Below are 25259 nucleotides of genomic sequence, written 5' to 3'. Positions count from 1 at the left end.
GCCAACCTATTTATCCTTAACCTCAAATCTGGGACCACCATCCGTTCTTTCTCCAGCACTCCTTGGTGTCCGTGCAAGACGGGAAATCCATGGTAGTTGAGTGTTAGTGATGCCAACCCATGTTTCAAATTCTAAGGATTGAATGTGCAAAATAAAATCAATCAAATTTCTTAATCCTGAGAATCAAAATTAGCAGCAGGAACTTCAATAAAACTCAAATTCAACACAAACTGCCACAAGGTTGAGCAGATTCAGTTAAATTAGAGGAATCCTAAGAGAGGAAGTAGAACTCGTATCTCTGCTGGTTGCCCCGTAGTTCTCTTCAATGGTGAATAGTCATTGAAAAATAAAATCAAACTGGATTGTTTCTGGGATGCATGGAGGTCACTCAGAAGGGTAATGTGCACCTGTGAAACTGGCCAGGTTAGGGTCATTCATGGCCAGTATTTGATGTCTTGGAGTCACTGTTGTGGTTATAGGCTGCATGGAAAGAGAAGCTTGCAGTTCCAGTCCAGACTAGAGTGGAATATGAGTGGGTCCAAGTTGGAGAGTAAGAAATGGAAAGTTGGAATTATCTAGGACGAATGAAAATACTTCCCTGCCTCACCCCAAACTGAGAATGTATGATCTCAATGAAAATAGTGTGAAAGTGTCCCCTGAGGATTACAGTTTTGGAATTTGCTGCTTTACATCTGTTTACATACTCCTTAACCTTTTGTCACTTTTTCCCTAAAGAAATAAAACCATCAGTTGCTGTAGCCATCTCTGGAAACTGCTATTCTTGGACTTGTGCATCAATAATAACTAGTCACAGTCAAAGCGATTGGCCTTTTACCTAATCCATTACCTCATTTAAATGACTAAGTATTGTTTCCTAAAGACCTGAATCTTACTTGCCTGAAGCAGGGCCATCAAAAACAAAACTGAAATATTGGTCTTGCAAGCATTTGGAACTCCTCCAGATACACACAACGTTTTACTGTTGAAGTTTCCGTCTCCAACTTGTATTAAAATGCCACTCGATCATCTCACCAGTTTAATGAGAGTTCACGTCTGTTTGAGCTAGTAAATGATATGCAGAGTGATTCATGATTTGGACCAGTTTTCTTTTCAACCCTGAGAGAAATAAACTTCTGTCTTCATTTTGATGTACCAAAAATCCATTTAAATATGCTTGACTCTGAGTTGCAAAGCAAAATGGTACATAATTTGCAATTAGAATAATGGCAAAAGCAGAAAACAACTTAATTTGGCTTGGGTTGCTTCAATTTTTGCATTGTGAGAGTTGTAACGCTATCAAAGTGTGCACTAATAGAGTGGATGTTTGCCCAACTTGGCTGAATTATGTATCTTTGCATGTGGTTGCATGGAAAATTGTGTGAGAGTACAAAATGTAAACAATAGACATTGCAAAACAAAAAGAAAGTGGCCAGAAGTTAGTATTGGAAATAAAAATGGAAAATTGCTGGAGCTTCAACATGCCAAACAGCTTTGGTGGCAAGAAAAATAATGTTGATGTTTATAGGTTGATATCCTTTCATCCAGGTCTGATGAAAAGGATGTTGAATGAATATGTTCACTGTTTTTATCTCTCCAGAGATGCTTCCAGATTTTTAAGTTTAAAAACAAATTTAGACATGCAGCTCCCTTTCGGCCTATGAGCCCATGCCAGCCAATTGATGCAACCCCTGTTACGTTTTGAAAGGTGGGAGGGAGCCAGAGCCCCCAGGATAAACCCACGCAGACACGGGGAGGATGTACAAACTCCTCACAGACAGCGTGGGATTCGAACCCCAGTCCCATTCGCTGGCGCTGTAAGTGTTGTGCTAACCGCTATGCCAATCGTGCTGCCCTGTTGTGTAATTCCAGCACTTGGTTAATGTTGTGAACTCTGCAAAATTTTTGTTTCTCAAATATTTCTTCTTGTTGCATTTATCTCTGTCATTCTGTGAAATGTGTTGTAGATTGGTTTGATTCATAGATTCAACAGTTACTTCCATCTTAAATTATAAAGATTAAGTTTTTCACGTTATCAAATCGTTTTCAAAGCATGCAGGTGTTTACGTTTTTTTTAAAAGGATGTGTTTTATAAATTCATGATTTGATACATTGTATGAAATTAAAGGTAAAGGGATTTTACAACTGCTATTTATTCTCTAACCAAAAGTCTTGAGCAGAATTTTTTTTGAGCCTAATCAAACTTTTGAAAAGGAAGGAAAAATGAATCCATCAAACAAGGCTCTTTTGCCCCCTTCCTGCTGAAATTCTGGCAATTTTGGTGTAAAGGTTTAAGCAACTATGATCGTAAAACAGTGAACAAATTTATCCGCGTCATGAGGCAATGTAGAATCTCTCGTGTTGTTGCGACAGCCCTTGAAGTCTTTCTCTCCCTGGCCCCAGTTGTCAGTCTGATGTTCCCTAATTAGTCTCCTGTCGGATGCACAGCCACCATCAGGATGCTTTCTCTGACTGGGCTTTGTTTGCTGTCAACAAGATCACTTTTGGGGCAGTATGTAAACGAAGAACTCTGTAAACACAGGATGAGCCCTGTGACCCACTGAGCATGACAGGCTGATCTTTGTTCTCCACATGTAACCTTGCTACGAGGCTGCTACATCAGGTCATCGCTTGTATTTGCTGAAGTTCAGGTGATACTGATGCAAGGGCTTGACAGGCCTTTTATCAGAGAGCTTTTTTGTCTTCGTTATCTCCCCATCAAATGAATGGAAAAAAAATCTGGTAGAGAAAATGTAACTCTAAACCATACTTACTCATTTTGAATGTTGTGGATATATTCACATCCTTGTCAACAGAGATTAGCCATCTATCTTTTCGTGTAATGTACAGTAATTAATGAAGAATGATTGGCAGCTTGTGGATCAACCAAAGATGTAGCTAGAAGTAACAATTACTAAAAAGAACCAGCCTATGTGGTATTGTGCATTTTATCAATAGGTTATTAAACGCAAGCGCAATGCCTCATTATACATTTTCCAAGTTCCTGTGCTGGCAATTCTGCCTCCATCAAGAATGTGTAAATCAGAATTTATTGTCGTGAACAAGTGTCACAAAATTGGTTGTTGTGTGGCAGCATTATTGTGCAAAATTGTTATGAATTAAATTTCTGTCAATGCACTTTTTAAAAAAAAAAGTGCAAAATTTAGAGAGAAAGTGAGCAAGTGCCTATGGCTCATTGTCCATTCAGAAATCTGATGGCTGAGGGGAAGGAGCTGTTTTTGTGCCACTGAGTGTTGGTTTTCAGGCTCCTGTACCTCATTCCTGGTGGTAGCAGCGAGAAGAGGGCATGGTCTGGGTGGTGAGGGTCCTCGATGATAGGAAGCTGGGATAATGTTGGAGCAACAGGATACCAACGCGTCCATATTTTCATTAAATGCCAGCCTTGACATTGTCAAAATCATGACGTGTTATAGAAAATAAATAACATCGAATCACAAGGTGGCTGTAATGAGTCAGGTACTGCATCTTTCTTGAGACTTGTTGGTGTTTCCAAACAGGAGAACATGCCCTCAGCTGGCTGGAAGCAAACAACCTGAAGTCTTCTCTTAGTACAATCATACATAGAAAGCCCTGTCCCAAGTTGGGTTTTAATAAGGCCAATAAAACTGACAGGTTTTACTTCCCAATGAACCAAAACTCACCAAATGCTCTCTCTAATCCAGCAGAGACGACAAATTGGTTTTTTTTTAAAGAAAATTAGTTTCCTGTTATTTATAATTTTGGTTAAGTTTATTCTCTGCTTTAACTACTCTATACAAAAAATTGTGTTAGTGCATTACTTGCTCTAAATGTTCTCACCAATGAAAGTGAAACATTTAAATTCCAACTAGAACTATCCACATTGCATAGAGATGAAAGGGTATTCCACTCTGAAATAATAACCGATTTATTCTAAAGACTGTACCCAGGTCCTGCAATCATTGCTGGTTTAGTTTTGTGGGGGATTTCAGTAATTGAAAGTAAAACTCTGAAAACAACTTTGACATTATTCACCAAATAAGAAAAAAGTATGGGAAGTTGTAGGATATGATGTATTTTACTTGTGTAAACAGAATCACAAAAAATGCAGCATTGATTGGTGGAGGAAGTGGGAGGAGGGAGAAGGAAGACCTTCATATTTTAACTGCACCGGTTGGTATAAAATTTCTGGTTTCTGTCAGTGTTCATTTCCATTAAATTTAACTGATTTATTTGTAATTGATATTATGCCCTTCTTCATAACCACTGCCTTAAGAGATTAACATAAACATGTAGTTTCTGTAAAATACATGACTGCTTTACTACTACCCAAAGGCAACATTCAGATTTATTGTTGAGAGTACGAGAGAGAGTACGAGAGAGAGTACGAGAGAGAGTACGAGAGAGAGTACGAGAGAGAGTACGAGAGAGAGTACGAGAGAGAGTACGAGAGAGAGTACGAGAGAGAGTACGAGAGAGAGTACGAGAGAGAGTACGAGAGAGAGTACGAGAGAGAGTACGAGAGAGAGTACGAGAGAGAGTACGAGAGAGAGTACGAGAGAGAGTACGAGAGAGAGTACGAGAGAGAGTACGAGAGAGAGTACGAGAGAGAGTACGAGAGAGAGTACGAGAGAGAGTACGAGAGAGAGTACGAGAGAGAGTACGAGAGAGAGTACGAGAGAGAGTACGAGAGAGAGTACGAGAGAGAGTACGAGAGAGAGTACGAGAGAGAGTACGAGAGAGAGTACGAGAGAGAGTACGAGAGAGAGTACGAGAGAGAGTACGAGAGAGAGTACGAGAGAGAGTACGAGAGAGAGTACGAGAGAGAGTACGAGAGAGAGTACGAGAGAGAGTACGAGAGAGAGTACGAGAGAGAGTACGAGAGAGAGTACGAGAGAGAGTACGAGAGAGAGTACGAGAGAGAGTACGAGAGAGAGTACGAGAGAGAGTACGAGAGAGAGTACGAGAGAGAGTACGAGAGAGAGTACGAGAGAGAGTACGAGAGAGAGTACGAGAGAGAGTACGAGAGAGAGTACGAGAGAGAGTACGAGAGAGAGTACGAGAGAGAGTACGAGAGAGAGTACGAGAGAGAGTACGAGAGAGAGTACGAGAGAGAGTACGAGAGAGAGTACGAGAGAGAGTACGAGAGAGAGTACGAGAGAGAGTACGAGAGAGAGTACGAGAGAGAGTACGAGAGAGAGTACGAGAGAGAGTACGAGAGAGAGTACGAGAGAGAGTACGAGAGAGAGTACGAGAGAGAGTACGAGAGAGAGTACGAGAGAGAGTACGAGAGAGAGTACGAGAGAGAGTACGAGAGAGAGTACGAGAGAGAGTACGAGAGAGAGTACGAGAGAGAGTACGAGAGAGAGTACGAGAGAGAGTACGAGAGAGAGTACGAGAGAGAGTACGAGAGAGAGTACGAGAGAGAGTACGAGAGAGAGTACGAGAGAGAGTACGAGAGAGAGTACGAGAGAGAGTACGAGAGAGAGTACGAGAGAGAGTACGAGAGAGAGTACGAGAGAGAGTACGAGAGAGAGTACGAGAGAGAGTACGAGAGAGAGTACGAGAGAGAGTACGAGAGAGAGTACGAGAGAGAGTACGAGAGAGAGTACGAGAGAGAGTACGAGAGAGAGTACGAGAGAGAGTACGAGAGAGAGTACGAGAGAGAGTACGAGAGAGAGTACGAGAGAGAGTACGAGAGAGAGTACGAGAGAGAGTACGAGAGAGAGTACGAGAGAGAGTACGAGAGAGAGTACGAGAGAGAGTACGAGAGAGAGTACGAGAGAGAGTACGAGAGAGAGTACGAGAGAGAGTACGAGAGAGAGTACGAGAGAGAGTACGAGAGAGAGTACGAGAGAGAGTACGAGAGAGAGTACGAGAGAGAGTACGAGAGAGAGTACGAGAGAGAGTACGAGAGAGAGTACGAGAGAGAGTACGAGAGAGAGTACGAGAGAGAGTACGAGAGAGAGTACGAGAGAGAGTACGAGAGAGAGTACGAGAGAGAGTACGAGAGAGAGTACGAGAGAGAGTACGAGAGAGAGTACGAGAGAGAGTACGAGAGAGAGTACGAGAGAGAGTACGAGAGAGAGTACGAGAGAGAGTACGAGAGAGAGTACGAGAGAGAGTACGAGAGAGAGTACGAGAGAGAGTACGAGAGAGAGTACGAGAGAGAGTACGAGAGAGAGTACGAGAGAGAGTACGAGAGAGAGTACGAGAGAGAGTACGAGAGAGAGTACGAGAGAGAGTACGAGAGAGAGTACGAGAGAGAGTACGAGAGAGAGTACGAGAGAGAGTACGAGAGAGAGTACGAGAGAGAGTACGAGAGAGAGTACGAGAGAGAGTACGAGAGAGAGTACGAGAGAGAGTACGAGAGAGAGTACGAGAGAGAGTACGAGAGAGAGTACGAGAGAGAGTACGAGAGAGAGTACGAGAGAGAGTACGAGAGAGAGTACGAGAGAGAGTACGAGAGAGAGTACGAGAGAGAGTACGAGAGAGAGTACGAGAGAGAGTACGAGAGAGAGTACGAGAGAGAGTACGAGAGAGAGTACGAGAGAGAGTACGAGAGAGAGTACGAGAGAGAGTACGAGAGAGAGTACGAGAGAGAGTACGAGAGAGAGTACGAGAGAGAGTACGAGAGAGAGTACGAGAGAGAGTACGAGAGAGAGTACGAGAGAGAGTACGAGAGAGAGTACGAGAGAGAGTACGAGAGAGAGTACGAGAGAGAGTACGAGAGAGAGTACGAGAGAGAGTACGAGAGAGAGTACGAGAGAGAGTACGAGAGAGAGTACGAGAGAAAAAAAAATAAAGTGGAAAAGAAAAAGAGGCCTTAAATGAATCTCTGAGTTTGTTGTTGAGGAGTCTGGTGGTGGAAGGGTAGCATCTGTTCCTGGACCTGGTGGCTGCAAAACTTCTATCTTTTTCCTGATGGTAGCAACATGAACAAAGCATATACTGGGTGACGTGGATCGTTGATGATTGCTACTGCTCCCTGGCTCCCTGCAGATATTCTCGATGGTGGGGATGGACCTTGGGGAACAAGGGTATCCATTTCCCCAGATACAGACTAATGCATTCTTCAACAGCATTGGGTGTTAGTAGATGAGGAGGTGACAGTGGTTTTAAACTAAAATCCTGCAACCACAGGTCTGTGTCCGAGTTGGCGGTGCCTGTGATCGACAGCAGCCACAAGGGGTTATAGACACCAGGGACCAGAGGACCCACTTAGGGCACCAGAAGCAAGGAGAACACTCTCTGTTGAGAAGGAAAAGTAGAGAAGACAATCCTACAGGATGGTGACCACAACAGTGGACCAGTGATGGCTGAGGGACCCACACAGGCAGCGAGAGACTTGCGGGTGGACCCGCATGGGTTCATGGAGCCAGGTGTCGGAGCTGGGATTTGAGAGGATGCTGCGGGAAACACAGGCTCTCGAAAGGCTTCAGGCATTGAAGGCTTCGTGATCGTGTTGGAGGTTTGGATCTGGAACTCAGGTTGCCTATGCATTGAAAAGAAAAGGAGTTTTTAGGGCTGGAGGTGAGTCCACAGATACACAGTTACTCTGAAGGGACTCTCCTTTACTTCTCTTTCTCACGTACTGTAAGTGGTGCCGGGTGACACTAATGGCGATTCTTTGTCAACCTTCTGACAGGCAGAAAACAATTTCATGCAAACATATTAGAAATACTCAGAACATACCTTATAAAAGGCCATCAAATGTTGGCTGCAGTGACCCCCAAGCTGTTCTTGGGTGTCACCATTTCAGAGGATCTTTCCTGAACCCAACGCACCAATGGCAGCATGAAGAAAGCACGTCAGCACCTCTACTTCCTCAGGAGTTTGGAAGGTTTGGATCGACACCAGACACCCTGGTAAATTTCCACAGATGGGAAGTGGGAAGTGGGCTGACCAGCTGCTCCACGGTCCGGTATGGGGACACCAATACCCCCGAGCATAAAGCCCTCCAAAAGGTAGTGGACTCAACCCAGGACATCTTAGGCAAAGCGCTCCCCACTGTCGAGAACATCTACAGGGAACGCTGCTGTTGGATAGCAGCAGCAATTGTCAAGGATCTACACCACCCAGCACACGCTCTATTCTTGCTGCTGCCAACAGGAAAGAGGTATATAGTGCCCGCTGCAATGTTTGGGACTTTTTTTACCCACTTTATTTTCCCCTGTGCTCCACAGTTTAAAATTTGTTATAGAATCAAACCAAGATTATTTCAACATTCTGGATAAGTATAGAATGTATTGCACTATTGTCTGGCATTTCAAATTATTCCAGGAACTATGCAAATTATGCTACTTGCCTGATTTCCTTCACAACAGTACCCAAAAGTTGCATCAAACCAACCCAAAAGCATTGCAATTCCCAATTCACATAAAAATTCCAGAGTTTATTGCATTCCCCAAATGGCACCAACCTCTACAGTTCAAATCACAGCATTTCAGGGCACCATAATGTTTGGGACATTTGGCTTCATAGGTGTTTGGAATTACTTGGGTATGTTTAATTGCTTCATTGGTGCAGGTATAAGAGAGCTAGGCTTGCTTCTAAGCTTTTGATCACCCTTGGAGTCTGTAGTTACCATAATTCGACACGAGGACCAGAGTTTGTGCCCAATGAAAGTCAAAGAAGCCATTTTCATTGAGGTGGAAAAACAAGAATAAAACAGTAAGAGACATCAGGATTTGGAGCATCCTTAAAAAGAGTGTACTGGTGAGCTCAGTAATCGCAAAGGGACTTTTATTCCAAGGAAGACCGCCTCTGCTGATAACAGAAGAATCCTCATTTACGATGAAGAAAAATCCCCAAATGTATGTCTGACGGATCAGACACCGTTCAGGAGGCAGGTGTGGAAATGTCAATGTCTACTGTCTGCAGAAGACTTCATGAACAGAAATACAGAGGATACACTGCAAGATGCAAACCACAAAATGGATGGCCAGATTATCCATTCATCCCTGTGAATTTATTCTGCTACTCCTCCAAACCTTTCATAGGAGCAGAGCAAAACTGCAAATTTTCTAGGTGTGGTCTCACCAGCAGCTGACAGAACTGCATCAAACTCCTAATTCTGGAACTCATTTTTTTTTCAATAGCAAAGTTGTATTTTCCGTCCTGTTGTTTGTTATATCTACATTAAGATGTCGGAATGGAATTAGGCCTCTTGGCCCTCTGTGGAGGCCCAATAACCTAGCCTCCACAGATTCACCACCCTCTGAAGAAACTTTTCATCTCCGTCCTGAAAGGACATCCTTTTATTCTGAGGCTGAGCACTCCCAACCTAGACTCTCCCACTCTATCCAACCCTTTCAACATTATACAAGGGCACGCAGGTCCTCTTTCAAGCAACACTTGTTGGCCAACATCATCTTGATATAACATTTGGCCTTTATGATTAAAGCACATAACCTCACATTTCTCTTACCAGTTCTGATGTAGGCTTTTTGACATGAAATGTTTACTCCATTTCTCTTCCCATGGATGCAGCCTGACTTGTTGAGTCTTTCCAGTATCTGGTTTTTGTTTTCATTATCATATTATCTGCCACCTTATCAGTTCACTTATCTTAATTGTTATTTCTGACAACCTAGTTTTCCATCTCTCTTTGTATCTTTCATAAAATTGGATATACCCAAGACCTCAACCTTTTTCTTTCCACTCACACACCACTTTAAGTAATTCCCTATGCCATACGTGCTCTGTGATTAGTAAGGGGTTGCTTAAAGTGGTATGTAGGTAGAAAGAAAAAAAGTTTGAAAACCACTGTTATCATTGTCCCTCGTTGACTCATCATGTGCAGGGTTTCAGAACTCCAAAGGAAATGGGCCAATGACAATTTTTCCTCAAGCAAAATAGTTTGGTATCAATTAGGTCCAGAGCAGTGATTCTCAACTTTTCCTTCTCACCCACATACCACCTTAAGCAATCCCTTATTTATCACAGAGCGCTTATGGCATATGGATTACTTAAAGTGGTATAAGGTGAGTGAAAATAAAAAGGTTCAGAACCACTGCCTTAGACGGTGTTTCAATTATTAAAACAAATTACAGTTCATGGCTCCTCTCTAAGCAATGGCCACCAAATCAAAAAACTACCCATTTCTACTTGTTCTTTATACTCATTTAAAGAATCTTCAATCCTTCCCCATTATCTCCATCTTCACCAACCCTTATTGTATGAAATTCAGTTAATCTGTGCTGATTAATTATGCAGTAAAACAGATGTTGCCTCTGCTCTGAAACCCCCACAACATTTCTAAGACACCTCCTTTCCCATGACATTATAAATTGATTTAACTCACTCAGATGTTATTTAAATGGAACAACATTCTGAGAGGCTGATCTTGATTAACAGTGCTATGCTACCCACACACCAAGGGCAAAGACGTCAACTTGCCATAACCAGTTTCTGGATAATAGCAGTGAACCATCGCACAAAGCAGCCTTGACTAGCACTGCACCAAAAATAGTAGCACCACTCTGGTGCTTTTCTCGTTGGTTTGTGAAGCTGGGCTGTGTGTTGACATGGAAATGGCACTTCGACTTCCGTCATTAATTCTAAAATTTATTGTTGCCAAGAGATCATATTGCTGAAGCCTTTATTAGGGATTTACCATCATCAATTTAAATAGTGGATTTCTATGGGTCCTAATGATTGTTGATTTAGATGCACACTCCCCATCTTTACAAATGCAGAGCAGCGTTCAGCCTTGAGTCTTTATGGGTTATTTTTGTCCCATCTGATGCCGAGATTCAGGAGCCTAAAGGTGCAGCACCTGACAGCAACTTGTAGCCCACAGAAATACAGAGGCTGCACTGCAAGATGCAAACACTGGCAAAGGTGGTATGCTTTGGACATGGGCCTCCACACTTTGCTCCTGCCATCACTCTGATACAGGCTAATCTGTTCACAGGGCCCTTTTTTCCCCAGAATTCTGAAGGTGCTTTTAAATGCAGTACTTCTTGGCAGGCAAACTGTAATCAACTGTATAATGTTGAAAGGGTTGGATAGAGTGGATGTGGAGAAGATGTTCCCAGTAGTTGGAGAGTGCTCAGCCTCAGAATAAAAGGTGTCCTTTCAGGACGGAGATGAAAAGTTTCTTCAGACGGTGGTGAATCTGTGGAATTGAGTTACCACAGATGGCTGTGGAGGCCATGTTATTGGGTATATTTAAAGTGGAGGTTGATAGATTCTTGGTTAGTATAGGCACCAGAGGTTATGGGGAGAAGGAAGAAGAATGGGATTGAAGGGGAGAATAAATCAGCCATGATTCCAAATACAGCGCAGACTCAGAGGGCCAAGAGGCCTAATTCCATTCCGACATCTTAATGTAGATATAACAAACAACAGGACGGAAAATACAACTTTGCTATTGGAAAAAAAGAGTTCCAGAATTAGGAGTTTGATGCAGTTCTATCAGCTGCTGGTGAGACCATACCTAGAAAATTTGCAGTTTTGCTCTGTTCCTATGAAAGGTTTGGAGGAGTAGCAGAATAAATTTACGGGGATGAATGGATAGAGAGGATGAGTCAACATGTGCTTATTGAGAGGTGATATCGTTGGAATTTATTAGACTCTTAAGATAGAATTGAAATTATTTCTTTTGGCTGAACTCGTTCAAAACTGAGACCTGATCAAGATGAGGGTCAGATATAGACTGATATTTGATACTTTATTCATTCCAGTGAGAAGCAATAAAGATGAGGGAATTATCCGACGGGATTTCCATTTCCCAAATATTGATCAAGATTGCTGTAGCATTAAAGGCTCAGGCAGTATTTTTGAGGACCATTCAGGAGAATTTCTTGATGCAGATGGACCAACCAGGGAAAGAGAACGATGGACCTTGGAATGTAGCTAATCAACAGGAGAGAATGTCAGTAGGGGTCCATTTTGGGGGTGGTAACTCTAACTCTGTATATTAGATCAGTACTGGATAAAGATGGAGCAGTAATAAAGGTCTTGAATTGCAGGTGTATCGGGAGGGGGAGAGATCCAGTGCATTGTTGATTATTGGGAGCATTTACTTTTACACAGTGGGAAGCAAAGGAGAAGTAGCAAGAGTTTAAGTCCAACCACGTCCTTCAAGGAGCAAGAGGTAACGAGTGTAAGGGTCCTGGATGTTGGGAGATAGTGACTCAGAGGAAAAAAAATAAGCATGTGACAGGTACAGGGGTCTAATGATAGAGGAGGCCTGCCGTGAGTGAAAAGAATGCTGGGGTAGCATGTAAAAAGGAAATGAGGAACACAAATGGGCGATGAGAAATAGCTGGCAGACAGGCTTCAGGTAAGCCCAAAGATGTTCTGTTAGTACTGTGTATCAAGGACAAATGAAAAACCAACCAAGGACAACAGGTAATCTAGGCATGAAGGAATCAGTGAGGTTAATGAATACTTTCTAATCACAAAAGAAGCAGACTTTGGTGGAGATTTCAGTGAAGGGGGTAGATAACAATCTGGTGCAGGTCTCCATAAATGAAGATGCCTTGACAGGCTTAAAAACGGACAAGTCTTCAGGACTAGATGGAATGCAAATGGCAAAAGAGGAGATTGCTGGGGCTCTGTCTGAGATTTTCCACTGTACTCGAGTGAGAAACCAGATGACTGGAGGATGGCAAATGTGGTTCCCCTTTTGTTTTCAGGAAAGGGCAGCAAGGATAAGCCTGGTAACTACAGACCTATCAGCAAGGGAAGATGCTGCAGGAGTCGATTCTGAGGGAGCGGTTTAATGAACACTTGGAAAAAGCAGCAACTAATCAGCATCTGCAAACGTGGCTGCAAATTTCAGTCTTCATCTGATCCTTGTCTCATAATTTTAAACGTCCAGCCAAAATTGAAGGGCAGATCCCATCTGATCAATTTTATTGAATCCTTTGAAAGAGGAACAATGATGACAGGGCAGTAGATATGATTTTATAAAGATTTTGATGGCACCTTTGACAACATTCCACCTGGGACACGGGTTCAAAAGCTCAGGGCCGTTGCGATTGAGGGCAGAACTATTTTTGTGATTGGATAGCTGCCTGAAATATGGGTTGATCAGATGGATTGCATGTGACAATAGACTGGTGGTGTCCCAAGAGGATCAGGGTTGGGATCTTTAATTTGTAGTATAAGTGAATCACTTGAATGTAGATGTGGGAGCCAAGATCAGTAGGTTCACGGATGTCGTGAAGACTGGCAGAACGTCAAACATTGTTTGAGTTGCAGAGATGTGTTGGTAAAATGGCAAATGGAGTTTTTAATCCAGATAAATGTTGTGATGCACTTTGGGAGCACTAATTAGTCTAGGACAGGGGTGTCAAACTCAAATTCACAGAGGGCCAAAATTAAAAACTTGGACTAAGTCGTGGGCCAAACTAAATATTTATTGAAAATTTTCAACAACATCTGCATGCTTTCTCTTCTTTCAACATATGTAATGTTAAACTTTTTCTTATTAAAATAAATGTTTAATAATAGTTTTGGTTAAACTCTTTCCAGAAGAAGCATTAACAAATGAGAAATAAAATATTCAATAAATAATATTTCTCTATAACCTTTAAGCTCCTTTTAAATGTATTTTTTTTCACAAGCCAATAAGTCAAAAAAATAACAACTTGCTTCGATGACAAACAGGTTTGTCTTTTAAAATGATGAACATATAGTCTGCCTCCCACCTGTGTTGAAACGTCCTGTTTTCTGTCTTTCGTTTGGCCATTTTTCGTAAGGGGCTTATTACATGTGAGTTAGGAGACAGGTCGCAGATACTAATGAAAGTAAAGAGAGGAGGTGGGGGCGATTAGCGGGCTGACAGGCTGGTGCCAATGCATTTGCAAAGCATTCTGGGATTTGTAGTATTAGCTGTGCGTGCGCTATACTGGCACGGTGGCCAGCGGGCCAGCTCTAAAACATATTTGATATGATCTTGCGGGCCAAATATAATTGTATCATGGGCCAAATTTGGCCCGTGGGCCTGAGTTTGACATGTGTAGTCTAGGATATACCCCATGGGCCTCTGAGTACAAGACCATAAATCCTTGAAGGTGGCAGTTCAGGAGACAAGGTGGTCTTTCTGGACACTGGCCTTCATTCATTAGGACATTGAACACAAGGAGGTTATGCTCCAGTTTATTAAATATTAGTCAAAACTCAGCTGGAGCACTGCATGCAATTATGGTCACCCAAGTGTGCAATACAGTGAGATTCACCAGAATGTTAGCTGGGATGTCGTGGTCCAGAGTGAACATGACTGAGGCGCCATCGGAGACAATAAAACTGGATCCATGGGTTTAGGGGAGAGGACTTGAAGGGATCGGGGTGGGGGGTCACCTTCCCCAAGTTAGTGGTGAGTTACTGGATTGCACTGGCTGAAATAATGGTTGAAGCAGGGTTGATGAGAGCATTTAAGTGTCCAGCTGAATTGCTGAGGCATTGAATGCAATGAACCATTTGCAAGGTGATGGGGTCAATATGGAAGTGCTGGCGTGGATGCATTAGGCTACATTGCCTGTTTCTGTGCTATACAATTCTATGAGATGGCTGTAAATCTCTGGAATCCTCTGTGCAGAGGATGGTAGGTGCAGAGTCATTGAGTATATTCCAGCTGAGAGTCCTTTGTGAATGAAGGATAGGGTGTGGAAGAAGATTAGCCATGACTTGGACCACAGGCACCAATAGCCTCTCAATCCCTTCCTGCTCCTAATTCCTAGGTCCTCATGAAATTCAGTTTTAAAGTCTGGACTGAGGAATTTGCACAATGCTTTTGGAGTTTGTTACTTTACTGCACAAGCATGTCTCTGCATTTTGTCTCTTCATTTTCATTTAGTATCTCACTTAGTGAAGGATTTCAAATAACCAAATAAATCGCTCATTATTTACCCTACTGAGAGTAGGTTAATTATTCGCATGATCTTTTCTAATATTTGTTGTTCAGTAATTGGGCCTGTGGCCCAAGTCATTCATGGCTGATCCTCTGCCTTGTCTATTTCCACACCCTATCCTGATACCCCTTCCTTCACCAAGGACAATAATCTAACTCTCAGATGGAAGAGACCCAATGACTTTCCATCTACCATCCTCTACATGGAGAATTCCAGCCATCTCATAAAATTGTACAGCACAGAAACAGGCAATTTAGCCTAATGCATCCACACCAACCCTTCCATATTGATCCCGTCACCCTGCAATTGGTTCATTTGCATCCAATGCATCAGCAATTCAAGTGCTCATCCAGACAATTCTTAAATGCTGTTAGCAACCCTGTTTCAACTGTCATCCTGTAACTCACCACTATGTTGGCACTATTCTATGATTTGTAATCTATTCCAGAGCTCCTTCAAACATTACTTCAGTCATTTAAATAATAACATAGAGTTACTTATTTATCTTCCGACCTTGACTGGGAAAATTCAGTTCTGATCAGTCATGAATTCTTATCAAGCTTACAGAGCGCTCTCAGTATTCTTGGCTTTTTATGGAGGCAATGATTGTGCCAGCGAGTATGATGGTTGGTATCAGGAAGGTAAATGCATCAGGAAGAATTCTTGCAATCTGGTGGTACTAATGCACATGGGCCTGTAATCTGAAGAAAACAGATGTAATCTGTGCCAGTTCATTACTTGTTTACAGATGATGGACATGATTTTTTTTTTAAACTAATTTATTTTAACTAATTTGGGAGGAAGTTTCATTTTGTAATTGATCACCTGTACAGTACATCTCAGATTTTCAGTCCGAATACATACATGACATCACATACAACCCTGAGATTCCTTTATCCTCCCAGCGCAGCAGAATCGCCCCTAATTGGTAGTGCAAAAAATAAACTCTACACAGAGTAAACCAATAAAAGAACTGTAAACAGGTGATGAATGTAAACAAACTGCAATACAAAAGAACATCAAAAAAATGCACAAGTAAGAGTCTTTAAATGAGTCTGGGTTTGTCGTTGAGGAGTCTGATAGTGGTCAGGTAGCAGCTGTTCCTGAACCTGGTGATGTGAGTCTTGTGGCAGCTCTACCTCTTTCCTGATGGCAACAGCATGTGCTGGGTGGTGTGGGTCTTTAATGATTGCTGCTGACCTCCGACAGCAGTGTTTTCCCCGTAGATGTACTCAATAGTGGGGAGGGTTTTGCCCATGATGCCTTGGGTCCAGGATTGTATGGAAATCAAGACTGCAGTCCCAATGCCAATTTATTGTTCCCCCTCCCTTCCTTGGTGTCACTGTCATGTGGCACAAACTGTCAGCCTCTTCACCATCTACTCACTTGATGAGATGCTGTGGATTGCCAATGGTTTCCTTTGGAACTTCTAGCACTTAAAGCATTAATCACGTATGAAATGTGAAATGTAGAACTCCAGGACTTATTGATGCACCATTAACAAAAAAAATTATTGCAGGGCCCCACTCTGATACCAATGGATGCTTCAAGGGTTTACTGCACCATCTAATCTGAGTGTGTGGAGAGCTGATACTCTGGATCTGGCCTGAGTAATCAGTACAGAATCCAGATCACTCACTTTCAGTCGATCACTTGACTCTTTTCCAAGAGCATTACTTCAAATTATCCGCCTTGCGGAAACTGCCAAAATGTTTGGCCTGGAAGTCAGCCTGAAGAAAACTGAGGTCCTCCATCAGCCAGCTCCCCACCATGACTACCAGCCCCCCCACATCTCCATCGGGCACACAAAACTCAAAACGGTCAACCAGTTTACCTATCTCGGCTGCACCATTTCATCAGATGCAAGGATCGACAATGAGATAGACAACAGACTCGCCAAGGCAAATAGCGCCTTTGGAAGACTACACAAAAGAGTCTGGAAAAACAACCAACTGAAAAACCTCACAAAGATAAGCGTATACAGAGCCGTTGTCATACCCACACTCCTGTTCGGCTCCGAATCATGGGTCCTCTACCGGCACCACCTACGGCTCCTAGAACGCTTCCACCAGCGTTGTCTCCGCTCCATCCTCAACATCCATTGGAGCGCTTACACCCCTAACGTCGAAGTACTCGAGATGGCAGAGGTCGACAGCATCGAGTCCACGCTGCTGAAGATCCAGCTGCGCTGGATGGGTCACGTCTCCAGAATGGAGGACCATCGCCTTCCCAAGATCGTGTTATATGGCGAGCTCTCCACTGGCCACCGTGACAGAGGTGCACCAAAGAAAAGGTACAAGGACTGCCTAAAGAAATCTCTTGGTGCCTGCCACATTGACCACCGCCAGTGGGCTGATAACGCCTCAAACCGTGCATCTTGGCGCCTCACAGTTTGGCGGGCAGCAACCTCCTTTGAAGAAGACCGCAGAGCCCACCTCACTGACAAAAGGCAAAGGAGGAAAAACCCAACACCCAACCCCAACCAACCAATTTTCCCTTGCAACCGCTGCAATCGTGTCTGCCTGTCCCGCATCGGACTTGTCAGCCACAAACGAGCCTGCAGCTGACGTGGACTTTTTACCCCCTCCATAAATCTTCGTCCGCGAAGCCAAGCCAAAGAAAAAAAAACTTCAAATTATGTTCATTCAATAATGGAGATACCTTGCATTGCTTAGTAGGATTCTACATTCATTCTTACATGCTTGATCTTGGCCATGTCCAGGATAGAGTTAGTGGTGGTAAATCACAGGTGTTCTGCCTAAGTGTCATTTTACATGACGGAAATCAAGTCCTGTTGTGACTCAACATAATTATTGTACTCTTTTAGGGTTTTATGTCGATGAAAAATATGGATTTGGTATTACCATTAGGTAGCCATGGTGAACGTAGAAATTTCTTTGTCTGTGAGACAAAAAATAAATAAACCGCATCTATCTATAGTTTCAATGGACATAGTTATTCTTGGTTTCTCTTACTTAATGATGATGCTTGATTCTGAAGTTAATTTGCTTTGGAAAATTACTCAGTGTAGAGAGACTGATAGACATGGGTTGGATAGCAGATATCTCTGTGAGGAATCTTTTTATTTACTCATGATAATAGTGGAAAGAATTGGAGATGGTTGACATCTTAAAATTTTCACCATCTCAGAGAAAGTATAAATTTCTTATGAAGCATATTTTGAAGTCTCAACAAACCAAAATAATTGCTTATGTGAAATTTTAGTTGTTTAGTTTTTTTTCAAAAAAAAAGCAATGAACCTCTAAAGAATTATATTGTCTGTTTCCATAGTTTTTAAAATTTAACATTACAAGCAAGGATTTTATGAATAGTTTAACTATAGTACAATGCATCTTCAACATGGATTTATAATCTGTTCTTGTATTCCATGAAAATAATTTATCTTGCTTTGGAAGGTCTACGAAGTTCATACATTGACAGGCTTCCGAGGACTTCCCCAATGCTCCCCTCCCCATTCTCTCCACTTCATCTTCATTGCTGCATCCCACAGCTACAAGCAGAGTTCCCTGGGATTGATCCTTTTACAGAATCTGTTGCTCCCTTCTCAATACTGCTGGTGTCAAAGGGAATTTCACAAACAAAGGTCTATTACATTATCCTATGCTTTCATGAACAAGTTGACGATAGCTTGGACTTCAACCAATGCAAGCTGCCATCATCAACTCATTCACCAAAGTTTTAAAAAATTCTGCATACCACAGCTTGACAATAGAGGCTCGGGTGACCTGTAGTGCAGTTGTCGTTGAAGTACTTCCAATTGTTGCTGAAAACTTGCTGTATTCTCCAGGAAGTTTGATGGAGTTGAGGTTCACCATTGCAGTGAGAACAATAGTAAAGGGGTCAGGAGCACTGGGAGATGTACATTCTGAGCTGGAAATGTAGATCAGGGGTGTGGCCAGATCCAGGGGGCAGGTATACAGCCAGTACTGGGAACAAGGGTTGGGAACCTGGAAGACTAAGCAATTGGGATAGCATCCAGCATAGCCAGGAGCAGAAGGTGAAAAATGAAGGATCCTTGACATTCTACCTCTTTTGTTATAAATGGGATACTATCATTGTATTAACACAAGTTTGAGGCACAGACTGCTTTGCCTCAGCCTGTGTGGGCCTGGTCAGGTTGTCATGGCCTTTCCTTGCTACTGGATTGTGAACTTGATCTGTCAAGTTCATGGGCTAGCTGGGGTGCAATGATCTCTCCACATTATGGGATCCACACAGCCAGTTTTCTCTGTAGTTGTATGAAATTCATAATCTTCATGGCCAATCCCAACATGTCTATCAAAACCTGGGTTTTCAGATGTTGACATCACTGCACTCTGACAAACTTGGTGCAGGAGATGGTCAGTTTAAAAAGCTGGTGTGTAGGCTGCCTAGTACTGGAGAGACAAGCTAGAGGAGGAGCACCATTTTCAAGAAGTGAGTTTTGCCTTTAAAGTACTGCTGAATTGGAAAATTCTCTATAGCTTCTGCAACGTAGGGAACTTAATCCTGTAGGTGTAAGAACAGGCAGGAGAGTATGGTTTCCAAAATAGAAGATTGTGTTAGATGCACTATCTTGTTCGCAACAAAGGAATGTAAATTTTGAATTCTAAAGGTTCAGAATCTGTACAAAACACTGAACTTGTGTTCCTTGTTAAAGAGAGACTGAATTTTAGTCTTTCTCTTTGTAAATGGCTAAATGAAATCTGGGCTTTGGGTGTAAGCAGCTGCTTGGCCTCTTGGTGGCAGAATCAAATCCAGGAAAATCTGAGATTAAAACTTGCTTTTTGAAAAAAAGTTGTTCTCTACTTAAGTAGGCCATCCATTAATCAGGCTTCCAGATGGAAGGTTAACAATAAATTGCAAAATATTTGTCTTGTCAGAATGAATTAGTTAATAAATCCAGATGTGTGGCATCTGGGAAATCTGCTTGTGATTGAATCGAGTTTGCAAGAGAGAGAGTAGCTAACATATCTCAGTCATGGTGAAAACTGGTGTGATACAGTCATGGCTTCCCCAGGGGAGAAAGGTCAGAATCATACTTTTATATATGACTCATTAGATCTATTCTGGGTCTCAGAAAACCTCAATTTTCCCCTATTTGTTTCCACATACCAAAACCTATTCTCTTTAATCTCCTTCATAATAAATCTGACAAAAAGCTGCATTATACTGCACTTCTCACAAACCTAAGGTGTGGCAAAGCACTTCACAGGATGCTTTTTGTTTAATCCATTTGTGATCACTACTAACATGGTATCGATGAGAATTTAAGATCTTTTAAAACAGATTGAAATTTTCCTCCTCTTCAATTAGTCATCCACACACTACTGTTATATATCATCTCCCCCATCTGGTTATGCCCTATCAGCCACTGTCCCACTCCTCCCTCAGGTTATGTACTGGCAATCTGCCCTTTGCACTGATGCAAGGTCTTGACTGAAACATCAGTCCACACTTTGCTTCCACCAATGCTACCTGATCTGCTGGGTACTTCCAGTATTTTAGTTTCTGATGTGTAATACAATTATCTGGCAATTAGACTACTGGTATAAACATTTGGATCCACATGGAGCTTTTTTTTTTCCCCTTCCAACCTTTCTTATTCTTGAAGATCTGAAGATAGGTTTTGATGGGATCCCAGGACTGAAACTTGCATTGTTTGGGTAATGCTCTGCTCCTGACATTCACCTTGACAGCAGAAAATGGCTGCAAAACTAATGGACTCAGAGCAACATTCTTGAGGTTGTTGCCATTCTGACTGGAAGAAAACTTCTCTGGTCCAGATCAATCACCTGGACAAAAATGAATAGTGTCTAGATAAATAGCTAATCGGTATGGGAACGGTCATGCACAAAATCCTTCCAGCCAAATATATTTGGGGAGGGAGGGGTGATCACTTGTGTTAAATTATGTTCAATTCCTTTGTTAAATATTGTACGTCTCCTGAAGAATAACGTGAAAAGCAGTGTGGTTGTTATATTATTGGGGTTCCACTATGTGGTGGGCTGGGGTGGAAACATCAGTTCTACTGTCGACTCTACCAATCTGTGAACAGTTTTCAAAGTAGCCGAAGCAACTATAACTTGATCAAAACCAACCAGGGCACTGCATCATAGATCCCACATGGTAACTACTGGTTTTCATCATGGTCAGTGACCAATTAAACTGAAGTCTACTTCAACATCACTTTGGAAGTTTGCCATTCATTTTTTTCAAGTTTCCCTTCAAAATGCAGGTTGGCATTCAGACAAAAAATGTTTTGCCTACACTAGCTCAGACTTGTATCTTTTGCTCAAATTGTTAAATCTTCCTTCTGTTAACACTATCGGAACAAGTCATAATCTTCTGCATCTCCAAACTTCTTGCTCCCAAACTTGTTTTTCCATTTTAACTTTTAGTGCTAAAAGTTGGTGGAGATTTGATACTTTTTTTTTTAGAGTACAAGTAAAACTCATGGTTTTTTTTTGTTTATTTAAGAATGTGCTCGGGTTCAGATTAATCAATAGAAACAGAACATTTGGCTCTTGTACAATGAACCAAAAGACGTAAGGGAGCCATCTTGTGGTTGAAGGGTTAAATCCACACACTACATTTAAAAACATGTTGCTTTGTCTTATTCAGCAATTTTCCTCCTTTTGGGGTCTTAAGGAAATCAATAACCACATGAAGAACAACATCTGGAGGGAAATGTTGAGTTTGAACACAGCCTACTCTTTTATTTGTGTGCACTTTCACAGGCTGAGCAGCTGTTCACTCATCTTCTTGCTTTGTAAATGGCAACCAGATTGGAGCAGTTTGTAAAAAGTATCCGACATATAGTAGATTGAACACTCCTTTAGCTCTCTGCATGCCCTGTCAGTTCGGACACATGGAAATCTTCAATCATGGAACATCCTGCTGCAGCTGTGGTTACAAAAAGATTTGGATTAACACCAGTTTCACCAATCCTAATTAAATACTGTAACTGGTCTTTATAAAAACAAGTACAGTAAAATCCCCGCTATCCAGAATTCAGGCCACCGGCAAAAAAAAAGGACATTTAAAATGGGCACCCATAGTGGTCAGTTTGCTCTCAAGCAACTGGCAAAAACATTTATCCGGCATCTACTAATCACCATTTATGCCTGACACCAGGGTTATAAACAAAAAAATCACTCTGGAAAAATGTAACTGTTTACAAATTTGTATGGAAAAAATCCAAATGTGTTGGCACAGCTGCCTTCACGTGTCAGGGCACTGAGTAGAGGAGATGAGAAGTCATGCTGCAGTTATACCAGACATTGGCAAGGTCACATTTGTGTGATTGTGCACTGTTCAGGCCACCCTGCGATTTGGAAGGATGTCATTAATCTGGAGGATATTAGCAAGACTGGATTGGTTAAAACATTTTCTCCTGAAGTGCAGGAGGCTGAGGGGTATAGATGAGGTGAATCATAATCTTTATCAAGGCTGGTAGAGAGAAAAATTTAAAAGGATCTGGGGGCAACATTTTCGTAGAAGGTGGCATGTATATGGAATGAACTGCCAGAGCAAGGTGTAGAGGTGGATACAATTATGGTTTTTAAAAGACAGGTACATTGATAGGAAAAAATGTAGAGAGCTGGGTGAAATGCAAGCAATTAGAACTGGCATGGATAGGTAACTTGGTATGAGAAGCTGGGCTGAGGGCTGGTTTCTATGTTAGATCTAACTCCAATCTATTTTACGGTTAGCACAACGCTGTTGCAGCACCAGCGAATGAGGTACAAATCCAGCGCTATCTGTAAGGAATTTGTACTGTGTCTGTATGGGTTTTCTCAGGGTGCTCCAGTTTCCTCCCACCCTTCTAAACTTGCTGGGTTTGTAGGACAATTGGGTGTAATTGAGCAGCAAGGGCTTGTCTAAATTTTAAATATCTAAATTTAAAAAGCCAATTTCCTCTTTGGTTGTTGGCTGCAGGACCAATCAGACTGCAAATCCAAAAGCTGTAACAGGAGCTGCACTGTCAGAGACTGATTATGGCCTAGACAGCAGCCGTTTGGCTTGACCCAGAGCAATCTCATCCACACAATTCATTCTTGCATATCCCTTGTCCACTGACTCTTTTGCCAGGTAATTTACTGTAAATACCCAGCACATCTTTGGGATGTGGTGGGAATTTAGACACCCAGCAAAAATCCCCACAGGGAGGATATGAAAGCTCCACTCCAAAGTTGGGATGAAGCTCTATTCCCAAGAGATGTGAAGTGGTCGTGCTAACTGCTGAGAAAACGTTACTGCCTTTAAATGTGCAAAGCTCAATTTGGGAATACAAAATATTCTATCCATGACAGGATCAGAAATGCATTATTATGTTGTCTGGAATCGTCTTAGAAAAAATAAACTGCTCATCTACTTGAATCTTTCATGAGATTAATTTTGAAAACCATTATTTGCCATTTAAAAAATCTTATAAACTTAATCAAGGTAACAACCTGATTCAGTAAAAACAAATTCGGTCTCAATAATTTGGAAGAATACTCTTGGAAAAATACAACCAAGGCCTTAAGTTATCACAATTATTAGGTTCGCGTATGCCAATATACCTTGGTAGCAATAACTGGTTTTGGAACACCCATGAGATCACAAAGAAGATTCCGTTGAGCTCGTACTGTGGGAAGATCAGCATCCCTGCAGCCAAAGAATATTTTAGGCAAGTTAAACAACTGTAATAGCTTTACAATAGATCACATTCTGTGAGATTGAACCATACTTCTGTTAAGTAGACCAACATTTTTTAAAAAAACCTAAAACAATAAGACATTCATAATGTACATAGTTCAGTTATTGAACCTTCTTAACCATGGATGACGTTCAGGCACGCTCCCAGTCAAAGGTCATGTGCTCAAAATTAATTCTCTGTATTCACTAACAAAACCTCCCAAAGAAATGTAATTCTTTCCGTTTTCTTTTCAAGGCAAAGAAATTACAACAGAAGATTTTAGACTACCAATTGTTGAGAGTTCACTTCTCTGTACTTGGGATTATAAATTATTAATGACAAAAACACAGATCAGTTATTATAAATACTAAAGAAATAATGGATATTATTTATTATTCAAACAGTCTTGAATGTTGGAATCTCCTTACAATTCTCCATGGCTTCCACTGAAAGGGAAATATGAAACAATCACAGGGTTACTGTGGGTGGTTCAAAGTTATTAAGTATATGAAGCAAACAGAAATTAATGGAAGTAACAAGAACGGAGTTTAAAAACTGCATTAATGTATTTCCAAAACCTTATTCTAATAATATTGAAATGTTTGAAATGCAACTTTCTTCATAAAAATGTAAACAGAGGGTCTTTGACTGAAATGGGTTTCCACAGATGCTGCCTGACCTAATGTTACCAGCATTTTCTGGTGTTCAAGTCTCATTTATTTGTCGTTCATACCCTGGAGTGTACAGTGAAAATGAGATAGCATTTCTCCAGACCGTAGACATGGGTTATTTACTTGAATAAATTACCTTAGAAATAATTTTTTATAAATACATATCACTCATTAAATATCATGTTACATATTCTAGCCCTGTGTCCCCAGAGTTCAGAAGCTTCATGGCTTTGGGGGAAAATGCTGTCTCCTAATTTAGTCATGAGGGCCTGAACACTTTGGTACCTCTTCCCAGAAGGCAGGAGGGGAAGGTGAAGTCTTTCGTGATGTTTATGGCTCTCCCCAAACAATGGCCATTATAAATGTCCACCATGGCAGGGAGTGAGACCCCAATAATCCACTCAGCAGTCTTTACTATCCGCTGCAGGGGCTTGCATTCTGAGATAATACAGTTCCCAATCCAGGCAGTGATGTAGTTACATGGGATGCTCTCAATGCATTCCCTGTAGAATGTTTTGTGAGGATTTCTATTATTACTTCAAACTATAGATTAATGAGTTTAAATCTGAAGTGAAGTACTTTATCTATAAGTTGCAGATACAATAAACAGTAATTGGTTTGCTATAGCTTTTGCACTCTGACTGTAACTTTAGGATTTTCCCAGGTGTTGAAACTGAGCAGCCAGCACTTAATAGGCTGTATAGTTGCACAGTTCATCACTATAATTGAAGCAAATTGAGTACTTTTGAAATAGATTTATTGTAAAATGTTCTGAAAATGTGCTTTTCTTTATGAGTGTTAACTAAAATTTTAAAAGTGTACTAAATCCTGAACTATTTCAGTCTCAATCTTTTTTTAAAAAAGCTAACATTTACACGTTATTTTGGGAAGTTAAAATCTCGGCACACAGTTCATGGCAGGACCCTTAACAGTACTGATGTACAGATGGTTCTGAGGATCCAAGAACACAGCTCCCTTGAAGTGCCCAAAGAAGTAGATAGGTGGGTAAAAAAGATGGTGTGTTTGCCTTCATTATCAGTCCATTAAGCAGGAGTAAGAAAG

The 25259-nt window shown here is 41.6% G+C and overlaps 2 protein-coding genes across 11 annotated transcripts in view; one reads left to right on the top strand and one right to left on the bottom strand.

Moving 5' to 3' along the window:
- The window catches only part of b3gntl1 (UDP-GlcNAc:betaGal beta-1,3-N-acetylglucosaminyltransferase-like 1), a 392999-nt gene that overhangs the window by 355750 nt on the left and 11990 nt on the right, over window positions 1-25259 (top strand). The gene's annotated exons all lie outside the window — the stretch shown is intronic.
- tbcd (tubulin folding cofactor D) overlaps window positions 21298-25259 on the bottom strand; it is a 249163-nt gene continuing 245201 nt past the window's right edge. For all 3 annotated transcript variants that reach the window (XM_069929534.1, XM_069929536.1, XM_069929533.1), the window contains 2 exons: window positions 23411-23495; window positions 21298-21749 (listed from right to left, as the gene is read on the bottom strand). In XM_069929534.1, the coding sequence (XP_069785635.1) occupies window positions 21729-21749; window positions 23411-23495 (106 nt within the window). In that variant the 3' untranslated portion in view covers window positions 21298-21728. The remainder of the gene's footprint in view (window positions 21750-23410; window positions 23496-25259) is intronic.

Source organism: Narcine bancroftii, chromosome 3 (assembly GCF_036971445.1).
Source record: "Narcine bancroftii isolate sNarBan1 chromosome 3, sNarBan1.hap1, whole genome shotgun sequence".
Lineage (NCBI taxonomy): Eukaryota > Metazoa > Chordata > Chondrichthyes > Torpediniformes > Narcinidae > Narcine > Narcine bancroftii.
This window is presented reverse-complemented; position numbering and strand designations above follow the sequence as displayed.